The sequence below is a fragment of the Notolepis coatsorum genome, assembly GCF_963971535.1.
Source record: "Notolepis coatsorum genome assembly, chromosome: 14".
In the NCBI taxonomy this organism is placed as follows: Eukaryota; Metazoa; Chordata; class Actinopteri; order Aulopiformes; family Paralepididae; genus Notolepis; species Notolepis coatsorum.
Genome location: NC_140178.1, coordinates 93,106,769 through 93,125,159, shown reverse-complemented (window position 1 = coordinate 93,125,159; position 18,391 = coordinate 93,106,769). Strand labels below are relative to the sequence as shown.

Here is an 18,391-nt window from a genome sequence, read left to right as displayed (position 1 = left end):
AAAGTTTCCCCTTAGATGGAGATGTTGGAAAATGACTTAAGATGGAATTTAAGATGGACTTTAAGATGATGACGTTTTAAGATGATGAAGTTTTAAGATGATGGAGGTGTTGGAAATGGATTAAAGATGACTTCGACAGAGGGATGCAGGACTAGCAGTGGCATGTGCTGCTCCTGAACAGGGTTAGGGTGGCATGTGAGGTCTCCACTGGGGTTAAGGGTTAAGGTGAGGATTAGGTTTTTATGTGACATTTATAACAAGTTCCTACATTGCAGCTTGACCAACAACAAGCAAAGACCCCAAAATACCCCAAAGCCCCTGAATCAGTTACAAAAATAAAATAAAAAGAAAAGTGACCAAAGGTAAACCAGTGGGTTGACATCTTTACTGAGTCACAGTTCCAAACATTACACCAGCATGATTGACAAGTAACACACAAGAAGGAGGAGGAAGGGGGGGGGGGGGCAACAACTATCAATCACATAAAACAATTTTGTAAAACGTTTTTAACATTCAAAAATGATTGTGGTTAAAAATCCAACATACCGACCAATGGTAAAACAGGGAGAATGAGAGATGCCCTGCGGTCAGACACGACACAAACACAGCACCCACTCCCCCCCCCCCCCTCCCCCTCCCCCTGCCACCCCTCATGTGCAGCTTTTGTCCTTCCTCTGGCGCCTCCCAGTGGCAATGTACAAGTTGTGCATGAGTGCAACGGAGACTGGGTTACATTCAAGACTTAAGCAGGGTCAGAATTCACCTCACAGCAAAACAGACAGTTAGCTGCAAACAAACAGTACAGTTGTGGAGGGAATGAGGGGATGAGAGAAAGAGAGAGAGAGAGAGAGAGAGAAAGACAGACAGAGAGGTTCATAGCAGGATCATCAGGACCGACCACCTTGTATTTCTATCCCGTTTGTGCTATAGTTTTCATTCAACGCAGCCCCTCCCCGTGAATTTAGGGGCCTCGGCTGATTTCAGTGCGTTCCTTTGCTCTTCACGGCGTTGCTAGGCAGCAGGATCCATTACTTTGCATCTTCCGAGTGTTACGTAATCTGGATTATCTTCAGCCATCATCTCATCGTCGTCCGAAAGCCCCTGCAGATCCATCAGAGGTCAGCGGATGCGTGACCTCCGTATATGTCTGCAACACGCCATCCGACCACCCCCCCTCCCCCGATTCCACTTATCCCCTCGGTCTCCCTCACGCCCAGGCAGTGCTTTCATGTTAGAGCTCATAGAGAGAGAGAGGAGAGAGAGAGAGAGAGAGAGAGAGAGAGAGAGAGAGAGAGAGAGAGAGAGAGAGAGAGAGAGAGAGAGAGAGAGAGAAATGAACAAGAGCGATCCTCTCCTCTCATCTGAAAGTCCCTCTTTCACAGTACAGAGAGTCATGTCTTAATTCTCCAGCTCCGTTCAGATTTTCTGAGAGGGGAGGGGGGGAACCAGTGACCCCTGACCCTAGCAGAGGTCAGAGATGTAGTCGAAGTCCTTGAAGCAGTCCTGGTCTTTGCGTGAGAGCGTGCGGCGCTCACGGGGTGGCGTGAGGGCGGGGCGCTCGGCGGTGAACTCCTCGTCGAAGTTGCTGACGTCTTCTCGTCCCCCGATGGACGGGACGAACGGGGGCGGGATCTTCCTCTGGAGGAGGGCCTCCCAGTCCATAGTCTGAGGACAGAGACAGAGCAGGGTTAAGAAGCTGCGAGAAATCAACCTCCAGCCTAACTCCCTCACAGCCATATTCGGCATAACGGTTGGAGAGGACCCCAAGATTCTCAAAAGGCATGCAAATATAATTGCCTTTGCAACTCTACTTGCATGCAGGATAATCTTACTGCAATGGAAATCAAAACACCCACCAAAAGCTTCGGTATGGTTGAGCGATCTTATGCAATTCATTCATCTTCTAGAGAAGATTAAATACTCACTTAGGGGGTCTAAAGACAGATTTCTGTCCATCTGGGGTCCTGTCCTGAACCATGCTGGAAAACTTGTAACTTTAACGGATAACCTAGTTGTTTGATTATTGTTGTAGTTTCTTATGCAGCCTTAAGCATTTACGTTCACTATGTTGATGACTGCAACCAAAAGAATCCTTGACTTATGTTACAAGCTTGAATGTTTATATACTTGTTGGTATTCCCAAATAAAATATATAAAAAGAATCTTTAAAAAGAAGCTGTGAGAAGAGAGGGTCTGCGGTGCTCGGAATACAAATTGAGAGAGAGAGAGGAAGAAAAAGAGTGACTTTTTATGTTCTTTAATGAAACATTTCACTTAAAATCCACCAGTATAAAAATAAGTGGAAAAACATCTACACACCTAAAATCAAAACCCAACTCACTACGCTACATTCATACCTTCACCCACGCGCGCACAAACCTACACACACACATTCATACCTTCACCCACGTGCACACAAACCTACACACCTTCACCCACGTGCACACACCTTCACCCACGTGCACACACACCTTTACCCACGTGCACACACACACACACACACACACACACCCTCAAAAGCCAAACCACCAGCCGCAACGCGGTCTCATCAGAAAACGTAAATAAAGTCCTAACCGAACACAGGAAAAAAAAGTACATAATGTACGTTATATTGAATCAGCAAAGGTCCAAATCAAATGCTGCCACCAGGAGTTGAACAAACGGTGGTTGCAGTCGCAGGCGAGTGCTCTCACCACTATCCAACTATGATTAAAGGTAGGTCAAGACATGAAGCTAGGGTACTTAAAGGTTTTATGGAAATGTATTAAAATCTTTTGAATATGTAATATATGTATTTATTTGTAATACATACACATGGTACATTTTCAATACAATACATACATATATTAGCACAACATACATTATGTACCTTTTTTCCTGTGGTCGATGGTAGTACTTTATTTATACTCTATATTTTAAGCGAGCTTGGATGACACAAAAAAAACAGTCCAAACTGCTGTTAACCATTACATACATAAAAACAGGAGAGAGGAAGAGAGCGAGAGGAACAAGGTGCAGCGAGAGTTCTTACCCTGAAGAAAGGTTGTTTCTTGACGTCCTCAGCGTCCTTCTCTCCAGAGCCCAGGCGTCTCTCAGGGTTTCTCCTCAACAGCTGAAGACACACAGAAGCAAAAGACAGACTGAGTCCCTGTGGCTGATATATAGTAGTTAGGGTTGGGTACCATTCACATCTGAACCGACACCGGTACCCAACGGTACCTTTTTCGGTACTTTACTCTCTAAAAATGTTATCTACCTACCTCAGTTGTAAAAGATTTGTCCAAACTTCAAATTATTTATTATCATTATTATTAATTTTTTAGAACAATTTGTTAATATATATATATATATATAAACTGTTTATATATACACACACACACAAACACAAACACACACACACACACACACACACACACACATATCTTTAAATACAAAATTATGTTTTACAAAATAACAACTATAAAACGATTAAACAAACCACTCTAGCAGCAATTAACTATTCTGCGGAACTAAAAGGTACACATCTATATATTTAAATCAATAAATAAAGGTATTGTATTTGACAAAATAACAAGTATATATACACATTATAGAGAGATGAATTAATGAATGAAAATTGCATTTTCTAGATACTCAAAGCGCTTTACAATGTAGGGTGGAAATGACCACCTTCACCACCACTGTGTAGCACCCATCCTTGAGGCTCAATACACTGGCACCAGGCACACATCACACTACGCACTGGCTGAAAGGCTCAGGAGACAGGGATTGATATCAGCCAATTAAGAGGAGTAAGGTGTCCCTATCACTGTGACAGGGGCATTGTTACTGCCAAGTCCAGAGGACAGAGTGCTCTCTGCTAGACAACAACACCACTTTCAGACAACAGCCTTGACCGGGGCTCGAACCAGTGATTTTCCAATCATGAGTCCATCTTCTAACTCATGTAGCCACATTGCCCGACACAGGAATAGTGAAATAGTACTGTATAGACCTGTTCGCTGTATACGTCAGACTCAGCGCGCATCACCGGGGCAGAAAGGAACGTAATCCTGGTCAGAACAACGGGGCAGACTACAATATTATTTACATTTGGTAGCCATGCTAGCGTTCTAAACAATCAATCCATGCCCAAGCTAGATATGTAAAAGGTGAAAGACTCGCACTCACAGCCATGCTGATTTGGCGAAATGACATCCAGACGTTTTCGTTTGAAACCCATGGTTTCTCCATAGAGCCCCGTCGTATTCTTTTAGCGCAGCAGCTCGCGCAGGTCCGAGGCAACTTAGTCACGTGACTCAGTTGGTATTGCTGATGACGGTATGTTTGTATACAGCGAACAGGTCTCTATACACCACAGAAATACTGTAGATATTATTCCAGTGGTTTGACCAAATAAATACAATGTTTCTATTGTGATTCACTATAGTATTTTCTTTAATAATTGGTGAATGAAAGAAACACACAGGAATAATGTAGTTTTAACTACAGTTAATGTCCATATGAGGCCTGCATTCCGTTTCCATTGAGCAGAAACGGAGGCTGTTTGAGTCCAGCGCTGGGTCGTCTCTCACCCGTCTCATGATGCCGATGGCCTCAGAGGATAGGAAGCGCGGGTAGCGCACCTCATCGTTCACAATGCTGTCAAACACCTCCTCCTCATCGTCACCTGGGAACGGAGACTGACACGCACGCACGCGCACGCACACACACACACACACACACACACACACACACACACACACACACACACACACACACACACACACACACACACACACACACACACACACACACACACACACACACACACACACACACACACACACACACACACACACACACACACACACACACACACACACACACACACACACACACACACACACACACACACACACACACACACACACACACACACACACACACACACACACACACACACACACACACACACACACACACACACACACACACAATAATACCATGCATCTCCAGACCTCGGTCGAAGGACAGGTATCATAACTCAAAAGGCACACGGCAACATTATGTGAAATGCGCTTACCGTCTTTTCCAGAGTCATCATCAACCTTTATTTATTCTCGAAAATACAATTGAGGTCACCCTCATTTTCAATGTCGAGACTTTACAGACATTTCAATGCACACATTTCTACAATATAACAATAATAAATATGAATAACTATCTATATAGTACTTCCTCAATGGCAAAGGAGGGGAGTGCATACTCTGGAGGATATTTATGATAAGAACGGCCTCCGTGCGTTTCAGGACCCCGGCGAGTCCTTCTTTCTTTACCTTCAACTAAGGTCAGCACTGAGGGCGCATGGCGTACCGTGGGCTCAAGCCTTGCACCCACACCCCTTCCTCAGGCTCATAGTGGACAGGACGACATCCAGAGGGTTTGTCTCCGACTTTTATACGCTCTTAATTCAATCCACGTATAAAAATTTATCATTGGATACAATCTGGCGTGTGGATATCTCGGAGTTGGACCCCGAGTTTGACTGGGATGATGTTTGGGCAAATGTGGCATTATCTTCCCGCAACCCCAATCACCAGCAAATTAATTTTAATTATATTCATAGGACCTATCTTACACCTAGGAAGCTATTTGCTATGGGACTGATAACCGACTCTCGGTGCACTTTGTGCTCTCAAAAGGCCACAGGCACTTATATGCATATGTACTGGGATTGCCCACCAGTGGCCCGCTTCTGGAGGTCAATAACGGACAAACTTTCAGATCTGTGTGGCTTAACTATCCCATTCACAGCTGTTACGCTACTCCTGAACGATATAACGACACTACCCGCGTCCGTACAACTGAAAAGGGTTGTCCTAGCGGGCGTCACAGCAGCGAAGAAGCTAATAGCAATGAGATGGAAGGAGCCTGAGAAGCTTACAATGATTAACTGGTCCCTAACTCTATTGGATGTGATTTATCTTGAGATATCCACAGCCCGGGTGATTGGGGTGGGGCAGGCTGGAATTGACCTGTGGTTCGCAGCAGCTGAGAAGGTAAAGACCGCAGTGTGCGGCTGAGCGGGGTTGGGGTGCGTGTTCGGGTGAGTCCGGCGGTCTCTTGGGAGGGGGAGGAGGAAATGTTTTTGTCTGTCTTGTCCCTTGTCTTGTCATCTTGAGTTTAGCTGGGGATATTATGGGGGGGGCAGCTATTTAACTAGTTCTTCACTGTTTGGCCACTTTTACACAGTCTCTGTGAGTCTATGGAACACCTAAAGGTTTTTGTTTTTTCATGAAGGTTCATTGCTCTGGTTTCAGGTCGTGTTCCCCCAAAAAATGGTCCTTGTGGTGGATTGGAGATGTACGTTTTATTAATATGGGGTCACACGGCCGGGAATCGGGACTGAACACTGGGAAAGACCATTTATTAGATAGTACCCCTTGGAATTAATTTAGTAGGTTGAACTCTGGTTTCTTTTCTCTTGTCTGTATAATTGTTAGTCATTATTATTATTGTTTTTGTTATTTTCTTGTGAAGTTCTATGTATTGTGATTGTGGTTAATGTGTTGTCTTGTTTTGTGAGAATGTCAATAAAAAAATTTGATCAAAAAAAAAACTATCTATATAGTACTCTTCACACATGGACCGCAGTCCAGAGTACACGGCAAAAATTAGTATAAAATGAACATAACAACATAAAATCAGCACACAAATAGTCAAAATAAAAAACAATGCATAAATTGCAGACATAAGAATAGGTATAAAAGACAATAAAAGTACTGCAAGAGTCGGGAAGAAAGATACCAATTTCCTCTCGGTGCGTTCAGTAGAAAGCTATCCAGCTGCGAGCTAGTCTAGCTTAGCACAAATGAATGGGAGCGGATAAGGACCAGCTAGCTAACACCTCTCCCCCGGAGTTTTACACTAGGCTAGTGGGCCGTATCCACTTCCATTCATTTATGATTTATAATCCTTGTTCTTCCATTCATTCATTCCAGTTTTTTTTTTTTTTTTACCATGCATGTTTTCTTCGGTTACTTGAACAACAGCATTGAAACAGACAAGAGAAACAGAAATGAAAACACTCTTTTCCATATTTACAGTGTTTTCATGTCCTGTCACTTTCAATATGTACAAAGTTGGATTACTGTAGGAAGGTTTTTTCTTTTATAGAGACCACATCACATCGATATTGTTATATATTAACTAAGTTAATGGCCATAACAGAACATGTATTTTAATTTCATAAAAATTCATTAAAATGTTAATATCAGTGCATTCCTAGTACATTGGCACATGGGGAAGACAGTGGATCAGGAGCTACAGTAGAGCGGTCGTCTGGTAATCAGAAGGTTCCCGGGTCAATGGCCGCTCCTCCCTTGGGCAAGACACTTAACCCCTAACTGCTCCCAATGAGCAGGTCGGCACCTTGCATCATGGTCGCCTCCGCCCTCGGTGTGTGAATTTGTGAGTGAATGGGTGACTGTGCGGCATGAATTGTAAAGGGCTTTGGATAAAAGCTGTTATATAAATGCAGTCCATTTACATTCCTAGTACATAGTCATATAAATTGTAATTGTTTAATATTAAAATCAATAGTTATGGGGATGTTATTCCACAATGATGAAGGGTGTAATTCTCTGCACCCTCACCTCTCCCACCAGCATCTCATAGACCAGGACTCCCAGACCCCACCAGTCCACTGCCCTGGTGTACGACGTGTCCGTCAGCACCTCTGGAGCCAGGAACTCAGGGGTACCACAGAATGTACTGGTCCTGTCCCCATAACCCATGCCTGGACAGGGGAGATGGAGGGAGGGAGAGGGGGGGGGGGCGGAGAAAGAGACAGGAGACAGAGGGGCAGAGAGAGGGAGGGAGAGAGAAAGAAAGAGGGAGAGACACCGGAAATAGGGGCAGAGAGAGGGAGGGAGGGAGAAAGAAAGAGAGAGAGGAGATAGAGAGGGAGAGAGGAAGAAAGAGAGGGGGTAGATAGAGATAGAAAGGAGACAAAGGGGCAGAGAGAGGGAGAAAGAGGGGGGGTAGAGAGAGAAAGAGAGATGAGACAGAGGGCAGAGAGAGGGAGGAAGAAAGAAAGAAATAAAGAAAGATGGAGAGACAGGAGATAGAGGGGCAGAGAGGGAGAAAGAGAGGGGGTAGAGACAGAAAGAGAGGGAGAGAGAAGGGAGATGGTGTGAGTCAGAGAAACACAGATATGCAGAAGGGAGAGAGAGAGAGAGAGAGAGAGAGAGATAGATAGAGAGAGAAAAACACAGAGATGCCAGATAAATGGAATTTGATAGAGCAAGTATAACGTTAAGTGGATCTTCTCTAATGTGCAGTGATCCTCCAGACCCAGAGTGCAGCCAGGATGAATAATTCATTGACACTCACCTTCTTTACAGAGACCGAAATCTGCTATCTTCACAAAACCCTGCGTGTCTAGCAGCAGGTTGTCAAGCTTAAGATCCCTGAGAGAGAGAAAGAGAGAGAGATGGGGAGAGAGAGGGTGTAGATAGTTAGAGAGAGAGGGAGAGAGAGAGAGACAGAGAGAGAGGGGGAAGAAAGAGAGAGAGTAGAAGCCGTGTCAAATCGATGAGTACACTAAAGATGAAGATAATGTTTAAGAGGACTTTGTAGTGGATATATCTGACTGGAATATATATTTCTGAATATAGTATACCATGTGTGGACAGAGGTACATTAGACATTGATTATATCTTTTTGAATATGGTATACTATACATCACTGTGTGATGTGGGTGTAAACGAACTGATGCGTCCTCTTTCTCTCTGGTGCCAAAAGTCACACCAACGACTCAGCATAACACTCCACCATTAGGCTTGGCTTACGGCATAACACTCTACCATTACATTTACATTTAGTCATTTAGCTGACACTTTTATCCAAAGGGACTTAAAAGTTCTGTACGACAAGTCATCAGGAGACGACTATGCGTGCACCTCATGGTACCAAAGCACCTCAAAGGCGCTAAAAACTAAATTACAAACATCTCAAAACAAACTTTTTTTTTTTTTTTCTTTTCTTTATTTCAGATCCCCATTAGTCACTGCCTCAGCAGCGACTATTCTTCCTGGGGTCTGGATCCAAACATATAAAATTAAACAAGAATAATCAATAAACAACATAAAAACAAAACAAATATCAATAAAACACCAATAAAATATACAAACAATTATAGAACATTAAACCAATTAAAATCAGACATACAACCAAATATGTATGCCAAATTTTCTAATATAGAACAAAAACAAATATCAATAAAACAACAAATATCAATAAAACAACAAAGACAACAAAGACAACAATAACAAATATCAATAAAACAACAAATATCAATAAAACAACAAAGACATCTCAGAGCAAACTAAAATGTGCTCAAAAACAGCACAACATTCCATACACTCATACTCTAATACTCATAACCACTAGACAAACACATTCCAAAATTCCAAAACAACACATAACCCAACACAAGAACCCATTCATTAGACACAGATTAGACCTAACCAAAATCAACCTCTTTCTGCATTACAGCCACTCGTAGTCTCCTCTTGAATCCCACCTTACTGGTAATTGAAACCAAATATTGTGGAAGTCTATTCCAGTAGGACATTGCCCTGTACATTACAGTTTTCTTTAAGGCTTCAGTTCTGGGTCTCGGCAGGGCGAACCGACCCTTCAAGGCTTGTCTAGTGCCATAGCCATGACCATCACTAATAAGCACCAGCTGCAAAAAGAGGCACACAGGTTTATGCAAAGTATAAATATTTCTCATAAACAAAATAAGACTACACACTAGTCTCTCATTGACTCTCATCCATGACAGTTCCTTGTGCATTTTCTCAACACTGTTTCTAATTGAGCTATGCAATGCAAGTCTTGCAGCTCTATTTTGAGTAAGCTGTATTTTATTTAAATCTTGTTTGGATGCATTTGACCAGATTGCTGGACAGTAGTCCAGATGTGACAAAACTAGTGATTGTATGACTTGCTTGGTAGCTGTGTCTGTTAAAAAATAGGCATTCCGTCTAATAATTGAAATACTTCTGCTCATTTTTGTTACAATATTGTTAATGTGAGTTGACCAAGAGAGTGTTTCATCTATTATAACTCCAAGCAATCTGGCCTCCTTAACTTGCTCAATATCTGCACCCTGCAAAGAAATATTTAATCTGTGATTCTCTCTCTGAGCATGCTTTGAACAAATAATTAGACATTTTGTTTTGGATGCATTTAGTTTCAGCTTATTTACCGTGACCCATTCAGAAATCTGCATTAACTCGCTTTGAAGAAGACTGCTGAGGTCTTTGGCATTGCTTGCCGAAGCATATATTGTAGTGTCATCTGCATAAATGGAACTGCTTGCATTTCTTAAACTTTGTGGCATATCATTTACAAATATTGAATATAATAATGGTCCAAGGCAACTTCCTTGAGGAATGCCACATTGTAGCGTTTTAAAGCTTGATAAAGTTCCATTAAACAGGACACATTGTTGTCTCATGAATAAATAACTTTTCATCCAGTTAGTAGCTGAGTGTTTGAAACCATAATCAGCTAGTTTTGTAAGCAGCAGTTCATGATCAATGAGATCAAAAGCTGCGCTAAAATCTAACAGTACTGTACCAACTAATAATTTACAGTCAATATTTCTTAGCCAATCATCAGCCAATTGTGTAAGTGCTGTGCATGTTGAATAGCCTGGTTTGTAAGCATGTTGAAAGTCAGAATTTATGTTATTAAGGGAGAAATAATTTTGAATTTGTTTGAATGCAATTCTTTCCATAAGTATACCTAAAACAGGTAAAATACTGATTGGCCTACTATTTGGTCCAGTGAATGATTCTTTTCTATTTTTTGGTAGAGGAGTGACCTTAGCTACCTTCCATATTTGCGGATAAATTCCTTCGTTAAGACTCAAATTGAATATATGACATATCGGACCAGCAATACTTCCAGCTGATAGCTTCACAAGTCTACTGTCCAGATTGTCGTGACCAGAGGGTTTGTCACATTTCAATTCAGACAATAACTTTTCAATTTCTGAAAGATTTGTGACCAAAAATTCAAATTCACATTCTTTGTCCTTCATGATCTGACTTTTTATAATTGAATCTGATAAGTTACCCTTTACAGGTGGCATGTTGTCTCTTATAGTATTTACTTTATTTGTGAAATAGTCATTGAAATAATTTGCAATATCCAAGGGCTTAGTGATGAAACCATCCCCTGATTCAATAAATGATGGTATTTTACCCATTTTGTCTCTACCCATGATTTGATTCAGAGTACTCCATAGTTTTTTACCATCATATTTTGTTTCTTCAATTCTGGATTGGTAGTATAGCCTTTTTTTCAGTTTATTTAATTTTGTCGCTTTATTTCTTAAAGAGCGATATGCTAACCAATCTTCTGAATTCCGTGAATTTAGAGCGATTATTTTCAGTCTATCTCTTTCTTTCATGTTGCTCCTTAGGTCAGTGTCTAGCCAAGGTGCTTTGATAGATCTTACAGTACGTTTTTTTATGGGCACATGCTTGTCACAGACCGAGGAAAATAACTTCATAAATTCTCCTAGGGCTTCTTCAGTATGAATACACTCAAATACACTGTCCCACTTTATGTTGTGCACGTCTTGAATAAATAAATTCTCACAGAAATGTTTATAGATTCTTTTATGTATGATTTTAGGACCTGCTTTGGGGACTTTGACTTTTCTTGCCATAGCAATCATGTTATGATCACTGAATCCAATTGGCACTGAAACAACTTTTGAACATTTATCTGCTGAATTAGTAAAAATATGATCTATACAAGTTGAGGATAATACACCTGATTTGTTGACGTTTATTCTAGTCGGTAGGTTTACCATTTGGGACAAGTTGCATACCGTGGCTATGTCATTAAGCTTTCTTCTCATAGAGCAGGTATTAGATAGCCAGTCTATGTTTAGGTCACCTACAAAATAAATTTCTCTGTCAGTGTCCGAAACATTTTGAAGCATTGTACAGATTTTTTCAAAATATGCAGCGTCGGAATTGGGTGGTCTATAGCAGCAGCATACAAGTAATGGCTTGAGATGCGGCAGGTGAACCTGAATCCAGATGGCTTCCACATCTGGCCAGTTAAGATCTTTTCTTATTTTTGTTGGAATTTGTTCTCGTATATAAATGGCTACTCCTCCACCGTGCCTGTTTCTATCCAGTCTAATTATATTGTACCCTTGTATAGTTACCTCAGTATTCTCAATTGTTTCCTCCAAATGAGTTTCAGAAATTGCCATTATGTGTAAATCATTTTCAAACATTATAGCACTCAAATCATTTACTTTATTTTTCAGACTACATATGTTTAAGTGGGCGACTTTAAGCCCTTTTCTGGGGAGTTTAATCAACATTTAGTTTAAGTAAAAGGACAGGCCACATTTGATTGAACCATTCAACTGTCCCTCGGCTGCTTTGGGGTGCTACTTCGTGGTCGGATTATCAGTCTGTCATACCTCAGAAAGGCGATCTCTCCTCTCTCACGAGCAGCTCTCATCTTGGGCAACAGTTCTTTTCTTTTCAGACGGACAGCGTCTGTGTAGTCCTCGTTTATGTAAATGTTTGTCCCTTTGAGTTCTTTGGTTCTCTGAAGAACCGCTGATCTGTCCTTGTATTTTGAAAATGTCACCACAATGGGTCTTGGTCTCTCGCGTCCCTCCCCAGGTTTCCCTGTTCGGTGCACCCTCTCCATCTCAATGTCCCTCTGTAGCTTGAGATTGTCCACCATGACGCTCCTCACCTTCTCTTCCGTGTCTCCCCAGGTTTCTCCAGGCAACTCAGCTATGCCATCAATGACCAGGTTGTTTCTTCTGTATTGACCTTCTAAATACTCTATTTTATCTGTGACTGTTAGCAGGCTTTCACAGGTTTTCCAGATGTCAGATTGCATGTACTTGCAACTATCTGACTGGTCAGACTACTGCTTGACCTGACTCCTAGAACCCACCTCACCCCTGCCCACTTTGACAAACTAGGATGGCTTAGAGTAGACGACAGAGTACAGCAACTTGCAATGGGCCTGGTCTACAAGATACACTACACGACCAAGGTACCCATGTACATGTCAAAATACTTCCCAAAGGTCAGTGAATACCACGATCACAACACCAGAGGGAGCTCCACAAATCATGTTAAACCCAGATTCGGCTCAACACGTTTCACAATTATGCCACATCAATGTGGAACGCCCTACCCAAAGCTGTAAAGGAATGTGAATCAATACCCACTTTCAAAAACACTCTCAAAAACACCTACGGGAGACTGCAATTCGAAACTGGCCCCTGTAAATGTCCTAACACAACCCCCTCCAATGTACAGTAAATGACCAAGTAGGGTCTTGTCAATATTCCAATGTACAGTTTTGCTTGTACAGTTGTACAGTGTCCCCCACCCACCCAACCACCTCCAATGTACAATGTTAGTTCGGGTTAGATAATATTTATTTATTATTATTATATTATTATTATTATTATTATTATTATTATTATTATTATTATTATTATTATTATTATTATTATTATTATTATTATTATTATTATTATTATTATTATTTTTAAATATTTTTATTTCAGATAATGGTTGATGATTAGGCTTGGTTTACGGCTTACGGCATAACACTACCATTTGGCTTGGCTTATTGCATAACACTACCATTTGGCTTGGCTTATTGCATAATGCTCCACCATTTGGCTTGGCTTACGGCATAATGCTCCACCATTTGGCTTGGCTCATGCCAATTATTATGCTATAGTTGAATGCGCGTGCCATACAGCAGGGGCAGACCATGTCAACTCAACTAAATGCTGTAGTATTTCACTGGATGAGACTCAACCTTTGGAACAGGGTTATGTCCCATTAGTTCTCCATTACAGCAGGTTTCGTTCGCCAGTCAAAAACATAGAACTTAGAGGCTTTCAGCTCTAACCTCGTCACAGCCCACTGTCAACATATGGTTTTCTAATAGTGAGGCGGCAGAAAAGCTTCTCTTTTAAGCGGAGGCTGGTTTTCTAATAGTGAGGCAGGAGAAAAGCTTCTCTTTTAAGCGGAGGCTGGTTTTCTAATAGTGAGGCAGGAGAAAAGCTTCTCTTTTAAGCGGAGGCTGGTTTTCTAATAGTGAGGCAGGAGAAAAGCCGGTGAGGCTTTTGAAAGTGGTTCCACAGGCTGGTTGCAGGGAGCTAAGCACACACACCGCTGCCAATAGCTGGAGAACTAACGGTTGGAGAAGTGTTAGGACTATCTGACTCTTAACTACCAAACACTGCACGGACTCTGGCACAGTGTGCTATTACTATGTATGCCATCCATGTATACTATTATCAATAGAGTATACATTGTCTACAGTGTATTGCCATCCTATTATTATTATTCTCCTGCCTGTACCTCCCATCCCCATTCCTCAATGCTGTTGCTATGGCACCTGAAGGGGATTAATAAAGGAACTTAGATTCTCAAAATCTAAGCGTAGATGGGATGCCGGTTTATGCTACACTTACATTCTTTTGGAAAACTTCCTGATAGTGTATGTGGACCAGAGGATGACATATTTTCGGGATTCCCACGGGAAGTCAATTTCACTTTGAATCCCGTGATCGGGTATGACCGGGAGTAAAAGTCAACGGGAGCAGAAGGTAGTGGGAACTATGACAACAAAATCAACAGGATTTGGACGGGAGTGATACATTGGTGCATCACTAATGTAAATGTTTGGTGGTTTTATATTTAACTAAGGCAGACATCAGGGCTGTACAGCGTGCTATGAAAAAATCGGTCTGTGCGATGAATGAATTTACTGCACTATCACCCGTGCGATAGGCATTCGGTTCATATCGATACTCTTATTTAGAAAATCCTGTGGCAAGTCTCATTTCCGCCCAAGTGCAGCTCCAGCCATAATATCTATGGCTCCGGCAGCTAACAACGTTTGGTTCATATCGATACTCTTATTTTGAAAATCCTGTGGCATTTCCTCCCAAGCGCAGCTCCGGCAGCCCAACAACAACAGCGTGCTATGTTATGTTAGAGTGCGCATTTTGCGACCAGGAAATAAGTCCCTGCCTGTTTTTCCCTGCAACGCTTCCAATGCATCTTACATGCTTTGCATCCTCACCAAAACTAACTAGTTAGCTGCTACCGGTAACTAAACTAAGCTAACCCGGGTCAGAGGCAGAGAAAACAGTGAGGAAAGGGAGGGGGCGGGGGAGCTTTGATGGCCAGATAATGTTGATATTTAAACATAACAAATATAATACATATACATAGACAATAGATTGTTTTTCATTTAAATGTCTGGAAGAGCTAAATTTATTTCTTTCAAATTATATTTTCGTTACCTTTTTTGCGTTGATCTAAATGTTAGTGATTGTGTTGAATGGGCTTATGATATCGTCTCATATCGATTGCAGGCACCTGCATCGTATCGTATCATGGCAGACTTTGTGATATTGGCAAATATCGTTGTCCAAAGAATCTATATCGTATCGTATCGTGATGAAACCGGTGTTATCCCATAATCCCATAATTCCTTACACGTAACGTGTCTGGCTGTGGGACGTCAACTTGTCAGCATGAAAATGACTGCAACTAAATAACACAAAACAATAGGCACATTTGTGACTGTTAAAAATATAACACGTTTTATACTTGTGCTACAAGATTTTGGCCTGTGCTACAAAACTATCAACTTCTGTAGTACCAGTGCTATGTGCAAAAAAAGTTAACGTACAGCCCTACAGACATGATGTGACCCACTGCATATTTTATACTGAGGAAGAAAAACGGAGCAGGATTGGTAAACGGGAGTGGGATGGGAGTGGGATTCTATAAAAGTTTGGCTCGGGATTGGGACGGGATTGAGATCAGTCCTCTGTGGGAGTGAGTGGGATTTTTTCAAAACTCTCACATTGGGATTGGGATGGGATTATTTCTGTGGGAGTGGGAAGGAGCGGGAGTCAAAATCCACTCACATGTCAGCCTCTATGTGGACAGAAGTAAAAAGAGAGGATATGTCCGTCTGGATATAGTATTGTGTATGTGGACAGCAGGTAGACAGAGACACAGTATCTACTCACCGGTACACAATCTTATTGTCATGAAGAAACTGCAGACCCAAGACCACACAAGCGGAGTAGAACCTGTAGGATAGAGAGAGAGACGAACAGAAAAATGAACACAATCAGGAAAGACAATGGTTCAGTGGACCACGGAGGTCTATATAAACAGTATGAGGTTTTTTCTGCACACAGAAAATGAATGAAGAGTACAACTTTTTAAATCACCTTTTGCTAACACATACACACACCTATACTCACAGACACAGATCACACCTACAGTCACACATAAACACGCGCACACACACACACACACACACACACACACACACACACACACACACACACACACACACACGCAGGCAGGCACCAGGGTTGGGGACTATAGGGAGGTGTAGTGGTTATGTCATTGCTGTTTCCTGCGCGGCCCACCCCTCTTGCAATCGCAATGCATTTCCAATGGACACATTTCTAAATCATCTCATTTAAAACAAATAAAGCATGAACATTGGCATGGTGTACCTTTCTGTGTGTATTCATCCACAATCTATAGCTCAACATGAAAAAATTAACCGTAAAGCTAGCAAAATAACAATGTTTATGTTTTCGTTCACTGAGGAACTACACTTCACTTTGGCGCTGCTGACTGACTGACAGCACTGAACAACAGTGTAGTTATTTTTTAACGACAAATTAAACAACTTTTTTTTTATCTACTTTTTCTCCCCATTTTTTATTTTTCTCCCTTCCCCAATTTCGTATTGTCCAATTCTACCTTCCCCTGTCTCGAACGTTGTTAGGCCATGCCTCCCACTGGTCGGCTGCAATGTGGACGAAGCCTTGCATCACGTGTCCCCTCCGGTACTCGAGGAGGCAGCGTCACATCTTTTCACCTGCACAGCGCGATCTCTCAGTGGCGAGGGTCTGCGTGGGAGGGACACGCCGCCCCCGTTGCTTCCTGATTCTGCTGCGCAGGCGCACCAACCGACCTGTAGGAGTCGCTGTCCACAACGTCCGATCCCCACCCACCAGCTTCCCACCCCCTAATACTGCCAATTGTATTAGTATGAACGACCAGCCAAGCTGGTCGAACCCAGCATCTCCTGCGTTAGTGGCGAGCGCCTTGCCCACTGTGCCACTTAGCCGCCCAAATTAAACAACCTTATAACTAACTTTATTTCAACCAAAAATGGTTAAACAATAATGTTAGTGATAAAAGGGAACACATTTTGTGCAAAAATGGAAAGCTTGCGGGAAACTCAATATCAGACTACACCTCCCTGTTAACTATAAATTAAAAATAGAAAATGCAACTGCAAGTCACTTCATAAATTAGCCCCCGAGACAAACAACCATAAGAGTCCTGGTAGATCAGTTGACAGCAAGCCAGCAAGCCCCCCCCCCCCCCCCAACACACACACACACACACACACACACACACACACACACACACACACACACACACACACACACACACACACACACACACACACACACACACACACACACACACACACACACACACACACACACACACACACACACACACACACACACACACACACACAGGCCTTACACAGCACGTGGCTCGGTGAAGACGTCTGCGTGAATGTGCATCATGAGGTCGCCCCCTGCCGTGTACTCCATGACGAAACACACGTGTTCAGGCGTCTGAAAACATGCAAACAGGTTGACCAGGAACGGGTGGTGAGAGATGTTGACCGTCTCAAAGATCCTCTTCTCACACATCAGACTGGATAGAGAGAGGGGGGGAGAGAGAGAGAGAGAGAGAGGGGGGAGGGTGAGAGAGAGAGAGGAGAGAGAGAGAGTGAGGGAGAGAGGAGGAGGTGAGAGAGAGAGAGAGAGGGAGAGAGGAGGAGGGGGATAATCATTGATGATGTCAATGTATTATTGTAAAGCTTTTCAAAATTGAAATATGGTTTGGCAATATGTACAGCATTACATCATACCAAAGAAGGCCTTTTTATATGAATTAGAGAGAGAGTGAGAGAGATGAGGAGGGTAATCATTTCAATGATGTTAATGTATTACTGTAAAGCTTTTCAACATTTAAATGGGTTGACAATGTGTACATCATACCAACACCTTTTAATATGAATTAGAGAGGAAGGTTGGAGGCAGAACTATGTTTCTTATAATCCTTTTCTGTATGGGTGTATATGAGTATGGACTGTAACAGTACTTGTCTACTTCATCTAGATATTGTGTATGAGTATATGGACTTATCTAACTCATCTAAATATTGTGTATGAGTATATGGACTTATTACCATCT

General features: G+C 42.1%; 1 protein-coding gene across 2 annotated transcripts in view; it reads right to left on the bottom strand.

Moving 5' to 3' along the window:
* Positions 1-416: 416 nt before the first annotated feature.
* LOC311240741 (serine/threonine-protein kinase N1-like) overlaps positions 417-18,391 on the bottom strand; it is a 222,827-nt gene continuing 204,852 nt past the window's right edge. For both annotated transcript variants that reach the window (XM_084329313.1, XM_084329312.1), the window contains exons 16-22: positions 17,673-17,849; positions 16,118-16,180; positions 8,377-8,453; positions 7,638-7,780; positions 4,575-4,682; positions 3,032-3,112; positions 417-1,665 (exon numbers count right to left, since the gene is read on the bottom strand). In XM_084329313.1, coding sequence (XP_084185439.1) covers positions 1,462-1,665; positions 3,032-3,112; positions 4,575-4,682; positions 7,638-7,780; positions 8,377-8,453; positions 16,118-16,180; positions 17,673-17,849 — 853 coding nt within the window. In that variant the 3' untranslated portion in view covers positions 417-1,461. The remainder of the gene's footprint in view (positions 1,666-3,031; positions 3,113-4,574; positions 4,683-7,637; positions 7,781-8,376; positions 8,454-16,117; positions 16,181-17,672; positions 17,850-18,391) is intronic.